This window comes from Gossypium raimondii, chromosome 1, assembly GCF_025698545.1.
Source record: "Gossypium raimondii isolate GPD5lz chromosome 1, ASM2569854v1, whole genome shotgun sequence".
NCBI classification, from domain to species: Eukaryota; Viridiplantae; Streptophyta; class Magnoliopsida; order Malvales; family Malvaceae; genus Gossypium; species Gossypium raimondii.
The window spans coordinates 20,385,308-20,396,631 of NC_068565.1; the positions used below are offsets into that span (position 1 = coordinate 20,385,308).

At 33.1% G+C, this 11,324-nt stretch overlaps 1 protein-coding gene across 1 annotated transcript; it reads right to left on the minus strand.

The window, feature by feature from the left end:
* Window positions 1–6,829: 6,829 nt before the first annotated feature.
* Window positions 6,830–8,789, minus strand: LOC128041590 (uncharacterized). Its single transcript, XM_052631893.1, has 4 exons — window positions 8,610–8,789; window positions 7,390–7,641; window positions 6,995–7,300; window positions 6,830–6,922 (listed from the first exon to the last, which is right to left on the minus strand). Exons 1-4 carry the CDS (start codon window positions 8,787–8,789, stop codon window positions 6,830–6,832), a joined length of 831 nt encoding a protein of 276 aa, XP_052487853.1.
* Between the last annotated feature and the right edge of the window lie 2,535 nt (window positions 8,790–11,324).

Here is an 11,324-nt window from a genome sequence, read left to right on the forward strand (position 1 = left end):
CTTTCCTTGAGACTAGAGTAAATTGCCCTAAGGCCGATGATATTATTTCAAAGCTTGGTTTTGATTTTCTCATAGAAATAAAGCTTGAGGTTTTTCTGATGGGTTGTAGATTTGTTGGAGGAATAGTATACAAGTCCATGTTCTACTGAACAATCTACAATTTGTTCACTGTTGTATTAAAGGATAGACAGATTCTAAAATCTTACTTGTGACATTTGTTTATGGTAGCCCGGATAAGCAAAAATGTAAATTCTTGTGGGATCGTTTGAATTGTATTACACTTCGGTCAATGATCTATGGATTTTGGTGGGTGATTTCAACTCTATTTGATCCCTAGAGGAGAAAAGGGGTGGTCGACTGACTTCTATGGGGTGTAAAATCTTTCAAAACTTTATTTTTCATAATGGCTTGCGGGACCTCGGATTCAAAGGACCACAATTCATATGGAGGAAATGAGCCATCTTTAAAAGATTAGATAGGGTAGTAGAAAATAGGGAATGTGGTAGTTCTTTTCTAAAAGCTACAGCATTTCATCTCCTATGCTTGAAGTCCGATCATAGACCCATTTTGATTTTAATGAACCCTCCTGAATGGATATATCATAATAGGTTGTTTCATTTATTGGGTTCTTGGGTGTAGCATCCATCCTTCAATAATTTCATTTGGAATAATTGGAAACATGGTTTGGACATTTCTACTTCTATTAACATCCTTACTTTAGAGTTAAAAAGATGGAATAAAGAGGTGTATGGGCATATTATTAAAAGAAAATGTCTTCTTGCCCGTCGTATCGAAAGGGTTCAGGCCTCCTTGGGTTGTAAGTGTTCGAGGTTCCTTTTGAATCTTGAGCTTGATTTGTGTACATAGTATGAAAAATATCTTGACGAAGAAGAGTCATTAGGAGGCATAAATCTAGGGTGGAATGGATTCAAAATGAAGATCGAAATACAAATTTCTTTCATAGTAAGACTATTATGAGGAGGAAATTTAATAAAATTTCAACTTTGAAGTCGGGTGATCATTGGTGCTATGATGATGATAAGCTTCAGAGGGAAGTTGTACGTTTCTTTTCCTCACTCTACTCGTTGAATGGCCAAAGCCATGGTGTATTTCCTTTACATGGTTATTTTCCAAGAATTGAGCCTGTTGTTCTTGAAAATCTAGCCATGAAGGTGACTAATGAAGAGATTCAAGATGCTATGTTCAGTATGGGTCCCTTGAAGGCTCCGAGATTGGATGGGTTTCATGCCCTATTTTATCAGAATCAATGGGAGACTGTTGGCCCAAATGTTTGCGATTGGGTGTGTGGAATTTTTTCAGGTCTAGTTCTAGATTGTAATCCTTATTCCCAAAGTCTGGAGCCCTGAAACTTTCTCACAATTTTTACCAATCAGTCTTTGTAATGTTTTATGCAAGATTATTACAAATATTATTACTAATCGGTTCAAACTAGTTTTTCCCTCACTTATTGCACATAACCAAGTGAGCTTTGTGGTAATGAGACACATAATTGATAATATTATTGTCGCTCAGGAAATTATTCATTCGATGGCTATTAAAAGTTGGATGGAAAAAAAAGTTGGATGGCTATTAAAGTGGACTTTGAAAAGGCTTATGATCATCTCTATTGAGATTTCATCGAAGACTCCCTATTTAATGCACGTATTCCCCCGACTTTATCCAGAATTATCATGGACTGCATTTCTACTACCTTTATGCAGATTATTTGGAATGGTGATATCTCGGATGAATTCATTCCTAGTAGAGGTATTCAACAAGGGTGTCCCCTCTCGCCTTACATTTTTGTTCTTTGTATAGAGAGGCTCGTGCATCTTATTCATAAAGGTGTTGATGATAGAACTTTGAAACCCATTTCACTTGGGAGGAATGGCCCAACTATTTCGTATCTATTCTGTGTTGATGATTTATTCTTGTTTGCGGAAGTAGATGTAGCTCAGGCAAAAATGATCAAGGATGTTTTAAACACATTTGGGAGTGCTTCAGGGCATAAAGTGAATACCTATAAAGCCAATGTGTTTTTCTCTAAAAATACAGAACCAAGAGTTGTTACTGAGATTTGTGGTGTACTTGGATTTAATGAGACTGGTGATTTGAGATCCTATTTAGGTATGCCATTGTTCCATCGGTGAGTGGCAATAAACTTTCAATTTTGTCATTGAGAAGGTTTGAAAAAAGTTGGATAGTTTGGAAGCTAATCTTCTGTCCATGGTAGGGTGTGTGAATCTTGCTTGGTTGTTCCTCTTGTCAATACCTAACTATTTTATGCAAACTACTAGGATTTCGGTTAGTGTTTGCGTTGAGAATTGAGAAGCTTGCCCGAGGTTTTATTTTGGGAAAATTAGTTGCTAATCATAAGCCAGCCTTAGTAAAGTGGTTTGACTGCTGTCAACCTTTCTCCAATGGTGGTCTTGGTTTTTGACGTCTCAAGGAGCAAAATGAGGCTTTTCTGCTTAAATTGGGTTACCATCTCCTTACTAATAAGAATGCTCTATGGGTCAAAGTCCTTCGAGCTAAATATAAGTACAGATGACTTTCCAACTGATATTTCTAAAGGTCAGTGTTCATTTTTCTAGAGATCTCTAGCTAAGGTTTGGCCTCTTGTTCGTCAAAACCTTGCTCGGTCAATGGGTGATGGAAGTCTAATCAAATTTTAGACTGATTCTTGGATTGTGGAGCTTGGTCTATTAATTAACTTCTGTCTTAATACCGATTTGATTGATGTTTCTATTACTCTCAGGGAGGTGATGACTGCTAATGGTATTTGGAATTGGAGCTACTTGGGTCGTTATTTGAGTAATGATATTATTTCTTATATTGTAGGCATTCCAGCACCAAGCTCTTTAGTCGGGTGTGATACTTTGATTTTGACGTGGTCTAAGAATGGTAGTTTTACTGTTAAATCAACTTATAATACTTTTATGAAAGATTCTTTTCAACCAATGGACAACAAATGGAAACTTGCATGGTCCTTTTCTGGCCCTCAGCGTGTTCGACAATTTATTTGGTTAGTCCTTAAAGAACGTTTACTCACCAACACTGAACGTTGCATAAGAGGTATGGTTGAAAATCCTTATTTCAGTTTGTGTGACGGTGCTAAAGAATCAATTTTACATGTTCTTCGGGATTGTTACAAAGTAAGATAAGTGTGGGAGTAGCTTATTCCTTTGAGAGTAAGGAATAGTTTTTTTCCTGTTCTTTTGTTGCCTTAGTTGTCTGGAAACTTGAAGAATAAATTTGGAATAATTCTTAATAATGTCGATTGGCAAACCTTGTTTGGTATTATATGCTGGAAGACTTGGAAACAAAGGAATTTTTGTGTGTTCCAAAGAGAGCATTTTAATGTTTTACATATTCTTTAATCAGCATGGTGTTGGGCAAAAGCCATTAAGGAAATTTCAGGATGTCCAGATGGAAATATTAAAAGATAGATTTGTGATCGAACTTGGAACCCCCCACCTATAGGTTCTATTAAGTTGAATTCGGATGGGGCATGAAATCCATGATTAGGCTTAGCTTCCTCAGCGACAGTGGTTAGGGATGACCAGGGTAGGTAGATTTGTGTGATTGGAAGAAATATTGGCAGATATAGTGTTGAACAATCTGAGTTATGGGTGATTTATGATGGTCTCCAATTGGCTTGGTCAGGTAAATGGAATAATATAATTGTTGAATTGGATTGTACTTTAACTGTTAAAGCCATTAATGGCAGGCTCTAGGAATAGATAAATAGGGGATTGATTCTGAGAATTCAAGAACTTTGTAGAAGAGATTGGAATACTGCGGCTTATTCTCTAGCTGGGTTGATGAAAGATTTTCCTTTTGGTCCACACGTTTTTAGGAATTACCTTTAGAAATTGCTAATTAAATTAGAAATGATGGTTAAATTTTGACTTAATAACTTTACTGCCCCTTTGTAATTGATTTATAATTTTTTTCCTTACACAAAAAAAAAGTTTTAATTAAGTTTCAAATGCATAATTAGAATTTTAATTATAATAGCAATTCGAAAGTTACAAATAATATTTATCAACATTATCTTTAGTAAAAGAAATTGGAAATTTAAAATAATATATTTTTGAATGTTGGTTGTGAGACTAATACCAAGGGGGTTAACGAGGAATATATGTCGATTTTAAAGAAAAATTAGGGTTTTAGGTCAATTTTTTTGATAAGTAGGGAAATAAACTGTTTTTTAAGAGAGAAGGCAAAACTGCCTTCTGCAGGGAGTGCTTTTAGCTAAAGTGGCAAGAGAAAGAATGGAAGTGTCTCTGCACTCCCTTAAGGAGGCATTTTTGTCATCTTTAACCTCATTTTGCAAGAGCCTTAACTTTATGTAGGACAAACTCGAAAACCCTCTCGTCTTTTAACCTTTTGGGTAAGCAAAATCATATGTATTTATGATTTCCAAGAGAGCTTTGGTGTTTGTACTGGTCGAGGTTGGACTTATTTTCCTTTTGTTTTGAAATGAATCTCTTCTACTTAATCATACATATATGCATATAATATTTATAGTCAAAAATTTATTCTCATATCATATTACATTCATAGCCTCTCAAATACATCACACACTAGTAATATAATACACCAAACACAACACTTTTTTTACTTTTCTTTTCTTTTCATTTTATCCACATATAAAGATACAAATATGTTAACAAGCCTTCACATTCATTCCATGTACTTGTATTTGGTGCTTGTATTTGTAACTGTGCTGTTGCTTTTTAAACCTTAAATCAGCTTATGTTGTTGTTGTTAGCATTGAAAACCAGCTTATGTTTTGTAATATTGTTGCTGGTATATTGTTGTTTATGTTGTTATACATGGTTGCTGGTATACATGGTTAACCAGCTCATGTTGTTGTTTACAAACTTGAAAGACTTGAAATGGGATATAATATGTAGTTGTTGCTTACAAATTGTTTTGTAATATTGTTGTTGCTTACAATAGTTAGAAAGTTGTTTTGTAATATTTGATTTCATTTCAAAGTTGATAGACTTGAAAGAATGTTTAATCTTCATTTCACTTGTATTTCTCAATACTCATATATCAAAAAAGATAACAGATGAAAAAAAAAACATTTGTATTTCTCAATTCTCACATATTTGTTTTTTCAATACTCATATGTTAGAAGAGATAACACACATTGCATGGATCAATGCTCATATATTAAGGCCAAAATGTCAAACTGTTTACAAAAGGAATGAGGGGCAAAATATTGCCAAATTTTCCTATAATTCAACACAATTGAACAGATGTGAATTGTAGGCAAATTTGCAAAAAAAATTCAGTGACTATATGCCTAAGTTTGTCAACAGTAGCATCATAGGAAAATTTACAAAAATTAATCTGCCTAAATTAATAAATCAGTAGCAGGCAAATTTACAAAATTTCAAAAAGTTAACAAAGTAAGGTTTGTTCACAATATCATCATTGGTCTGTCATAGATGACTCTTGAGTAGGAGGCATCCATATAACAGTGGTTGGTTTTCTCTTGAATGAGAGCTTTTCTCTTGGGGCAACATCTTTTTGGTGAGTTGGGACAGTTTGTAACTGAGTTGGGGTAGCCTGTTGAGTTGGGGTACTCTCTTGCTGATTTGGGGTAGCCTGTTGTTGAGTTGGGGCAACCACTTGGTTGTGAACTCCAACTTTATGTCTTTTGACCTACAGGAACAAGTGAAATCTGTCAAACAAATTCATAAACAAAAGTAATTTAACTTAACTTAAGGCAAATGACTTACTGGAATGTTTTGGCCAACTTTCCCTTTGCAACTCCTTTTATTGTGGCCTATTCTTTTACATTTACTGCACCTCATGTCCACCCCTCTCTTGGCCAACCTTTCTGTTGTTTGTGGTTCATCAGGTTCTTTCCTTCTCACCTTAGTAGGTCTTCCATGTGGCCTTCTTAGTGTAGGAGGCAATATTGGCAACATGTTTGACAAAGAGACCCATTGTTTAGGGCCCCTTACTGGCCTTATAAAGTTGGAGTAAATTTGAAGCTGGGTTTGCTTGGTGTACCAAGTTTGTGCATAAGTATCTGGGAACTCATCTTTTAGATGAATGACAGGCAGTGCATGTATGTAAGGGATGCCAGTGAGATCCCAATTCCTGTAGGAGCAGGAATTCTCAACTAAGTCCACCATATGCTAGCTGCCTGAACCACATTCAACCTGATACCTGTACCCACCAACATGTGATGGAACACACCTAAAAAATAGTCACCATGCTTGGTTAAAAAAAAATCACTAAAACAACATTGTGAGTAGCTCCACCAACAATGATACACACGCACCTAAAAAACAGTCACTACATGCATATTATTAAAAAATACTCACTGCATGCATATTAAAAAGTAGTCAACAATATATATATTAAAAAATATTCATACACATATTAAAAAATAGTCAACAACATGTATATTAAAAAACAGTCATACACACCAATAATCACTGCATGCATATTATTAAAAAATACTCACTGCATGCATATTAAAAAATAGTCAACAACATGTATATTAAAAAATATTCATACACACCAACAATCACTGCATGCATATTATTAAAAAAATACTCACTGCATACATATTAAAAAATAGTCAACAGCATGTATATTAAAAAACAGTCATACACACCAACAATCACTGCTTGCATATTAAAAAACACTCACTAAAACAGCATGTGACCAACAACATGAAGTCAAAATAATGGCATCAGAAATATTAAAAATGGTAACTTTACCTCAATGAATCTTTTATATTTACATCTAGCTTTTTCCTAATCTTTGGACACAACATTCCTTTCCATTTGTCAGCTTATTCTTTTTTCTTGACAATAAGCAACATAATCTTGGTCCTTATTGTTTCCATCATGGTCAGAATAGGTTTCCCTCTTGCTTCCAGTATCATCTACCAATAAATAACATAAAGGATTAATGAATTGGTAATGATTAGTAAGAAGCATAAAACATAGGGGTTTACCTTGTTAAAGGATTCAGAAAGATTATTCACCAACATGTCAGAATGACTCCTAATTGAGAAGTGAGGCCTTGACCAGTGAGTAGGGTTCTTTTCCTTCAACAAATCATAAGCATGCTGATTGGTTTTCTTCAATTCATCCATGGCATCCTGAAAATCCTTTGTAGTGCTTGCTCTGGCAGCGTTCCAAAGCAAATCTTTCAATTCCTCTATTCGGAAACCAATCTTCTTGAAATTGGCATGTAGGTGTCTAACACAGTGTCTTGTTTCTGCATTAGGAAACAACATACATATTACTTCTAAAAGTCCCTGCAATTAGAACAAATACAATTTAATTCTTTGACAAACCCTAAACCCTAAATAGAAACAACATAAAAAATAAATAAATGGAGTTTTACCTTTTGTTTGTCAGACATGACAGATATCTGGTATAAGCTCACAATTTCCAAGTCTATTGCAAGCAACTCCAAGAACCAAAGCCATGATGCTTGGTTTTCACTTTCGACAGCAGCATATGCAAGAGGATAGATGTCATTATTTGCATCTATCCCAACCGTTGCAAGCAAGTAGCCACCATAGTAGCCCTTTAAGAAACATCCATCTAAACCTACTATCCTTCTACAACCAGCCCTATAGCCATCTTTGCATGCCTACAGACATATATACATCATTTGAAACAACCTGTTATCTAGATAACAGATTGTTGTTGTTCCCTCATTTTGGGTCCTAACCTCCAACAAATACTCCTAAATCTTCTCATATCGAAATTGTAATCGAAATCAAAATCAAAATCAAAATCGAAATCAAAATTGAAATTGAAATAACCCAAAATAACCCTAAATCGAAATGCTCTAAATCCAAAAAATAAAAAAACAAAATTCAGAAACTTACCCATTAAAGTGGACGTAACAACATTGGCAGCTTCTCTTCTATTGACCATTATCGCTAAGAATAGAAAACACTGAATGGTTTCTAGTTTCGCCTTCTTTTCTCTCCAAACGAAAAAGACCAATCATTTTCTAACCTTATACCCTGTTAATCGATTATTGAATCGATTTCTAACCCTAAACCAACCTTCTTAATTGATTCCCGAATCAATTTCAAACCCAAACCAACTCAAATCACAATCTGTTTCTAATTTTTTACCCTAAACTAACATAACCATTCAATTTTTTCCCTAAACCCGCCCCAAACCAAGACCCATCAGTTGCATCACCAACGTGGCAAGTTACTTGCCACATCAACTGGTTAACTTGTCACATCAGCGGTCCCATTAATACACTAACTAAAACTGTTAATCAATGACTATTTTGTCACTTTTTTATAACGTCAGTGACTGTTTTGTAACTTTTCAAAAGTTGAGGACTGAAATGAAATATAGGTGACTGTTTTATTAGCTACCCCAAAATTGGATGACTGTTGGTATAATTTACTCAAAAAATTGTTAAGCTTTCATCTTCAGGAATCAATTTGCATACCAAAATCCTTACCTGTTCAAATATATAATATAATAAATATATACAATCATAAAAAAAAAACTCAAATTTCTCGTAATTTTAGGTCAAAACACAACATTAAAATTAATATGGATAATAAATAAATATGAAAGAAATTATACCCAAAATCCAAGAATATTGGGTTGATTTGCAAAAAGCCTAATGATTGAGCCTGGTTCACCAATAGCTTTTGCAACATTTCTTCTATAATTTTTCAAAACGAAAGAACTATCCCCTTTCATTTTCAAAACCTTAACCGCCTTTGTTGTGCTGTCGCCTCGAGAAATCTCCACCACCGTCATTCAGCGTTTCTCCTACATTACAGCACGGTAAAAGCCATCAAGGTAAAGTCCAAAGCCTCTTTTACTCTTTCGCATGCAGCCACAATCGTCGTTGCCGCTCAAGCCGTACTCCTACATCGTCGTCGTCAGAAGAAAGGCCGTCCTGAACCATCACTTCTCGTCGTCGACTTTAATTGATTTAAGATTTGTGTTTTGATTTTACAGGTGTTATATTGATAGAATGAAGATAGATTACTGGCGAAATAAAATGGTTTATTGAAATTATTTAATTAAATGTTTTGATCTAAATTTTAGCTAATGTTTTGCATAATCTTAATAGTCAAAGACCAATAAATAAGCATGCGTATTATCATTTCCATAAAGTTGTTATTACTTTTTTGGTTCAATGTTTATTACGCCATATAACTTTTGTTTTAATTACTTTAAATTCATGTCAAAATATGCTTTTTTCTTCTTCTTAATCTTCATAATTACATTGCCAATTGCTTATGGAAATTCAACATTTCAAATTAGAGGAATTTTGAGTTATGACTAATACCCTCATTTATTATAATTTATTAAAATTGAATTTTATTACTTTAGTAATATGAAAACAAATTATTAGTTTTAAACACAAATTTTGACATTAATTTGCAAATGGATTTGTTGAAACCTAAAAATTGTGGGTGCCATTTATTATAATTATTTTTGACTACCCATTATTACCGTTAGTAATACACTACAATACAATAAAATTCAAATGAATTATATCATATAATATATTAAAGTATAAATAATATATTTTGAAAAATTAAAATATATTGAACTTGATTCAGTTAATGTAATTTTCTGTTTTATTCTCAAAAAGAATACAATCCTTAATCAGTCGTGAAAATTATGGTTTGAGTAAAAGTTTTACTAATTGCATTTTAATTCTTCAAATTCCATAAAAATATCCACATCATCCACATGGCAATAATATAAGTTTTCAAATGTCGAGCAAAGAAGTCATGCAGCTAATTAAAATTTCCTTTTATATATTTATTAAAACCTATATATATATATATATATATATATATATATATATATATATATTACATACGAGTTTGCTCTATAAGGATTTCCATTTTGATTTTATTTTCTTGATTTCCAACCTTATTTCAATTTATGTAAGATGAATAAATCTTAACCTATGTTTTTCTTTTTCTTTTATAATTTTTTTGTTAGACTTGAAAATATCAAAAGAGGTGGTAAGTTGGTATTTTAAAATTTTCAATAAATTTTGTTAAATGATAAGGGAATGAAAGAACAGTTAACAATATTTATAATAGTTTGACCCCAATTATCTATCTCAATTACCTTGAATTGTTACCTTTTAACGAAAAAGATATAAATTTTACAATACATATATTCTTCATAAGGCTAAGATAAATACTTTCCCCTAACTTTTATGACTAAACTAGAACCCTCTAGCATTTACAAGACTCAAGTAGCAACCCTTCTAATCTTCAAAGGCTTTATACCTCAAAAAATTTAAGCATACTCTTTACAATAAAGAGAAAATGGGTAAACTAACAATAAACCTCTAGCAAGTGTGTATTTGCAAAGTAAAGCTATAAAAATAAAGATGATTAAGAAAAAAATATTACGATAAGCTCTCAATGAATATTTACAAGAGAAATGAATAAATAGAAGATTTTCTCTTGAACTTTTTGCTTGGATGTTGCTCTCTTGAGTTTTGAACTGTCTTTGGCTTGTATTTATACCAAGGAATAGGTTTGTAAATGTTTATGGTCGTTGGAGATGATTTGGAGTTGCTGCATGCATTAATTTTGGGCTTAAAAAGTGTCATCGTAGCCCGGATCTCGAGACTTACCAAGATGTCTCAAGACATGGCTAAAACAATTGGCAGGCCCAAAACTTTTATTTTTCTTCAAAAATTTCCTTTTATTTTTCTTCAAAAATCATCCCTTTTAATTTTTTTCAAAAATTTCCTTTAAATTCTAGGCAAAACTTTGGAAAAATTGCTCCTAACGCCCTAGGGTTCTCAAACCCTAGATATTTAATCCAACTTCTCCTAATTGAACTAGGATTATGTTTTCTCTTTAAAGCCAAATAAAATTTCTTTCACATTCCTATTTATTCTAACCTTTTCTATTCTTTCATCTTTTTTATGTCAAATTTTACGTATTTTTGTTGTTGAATTATTATTGTTTTTCTCGAATCAAAGTCATTCCTTGTTAACTCATTTCTCTATCGGAAACGAAATTGTCAATAGAAACAGTCCAAATCCTAGCCAAGAATCGGTAAGTGCGCCTCAATCTCGATGTTTAGATCTTGAATCACTATAGAACTTCTAGCCTCAATCTCAATGTTTAGATCTTGAATCACTATAGAACTTCTATAACGATAATCTTGCGATCAATTAAATGATCTTTCTTGATTTTTCATCAAATCTTTCGATAATTTTGACGAATCTTGAAAATCATTATTAATTCTTACATAAATGTTGTTTGAATGACTCAATTTAGGTACCCTGGACCATATCTAAGCACA

Excerpts from the sequence above, each read along its gene's own strand:
- LOC128041590 (XM_052631893.1), bottom strand. The coding sequence starts at position 8,789 with ATGACGGTGGTGGAGATTTCTCGAGGCGACAGCACAACAAAGGCGGTT. Across the intron at positions 7,642-8,609 it reads CCAATATTCTTGGATTTTGG|GCATGCAAAGATGGCTATAG; the intron begins GTATAATTTCTT and ends ATATGTCTGTAG. Across the intron at positions 6,923-6,994 it reads TTTCTGAATCCTTTAACAAG|ATGATACTGGAAGCAAGAGG; the intron begins GTAAACCCCTAT and ends ATTTATTGGTAG.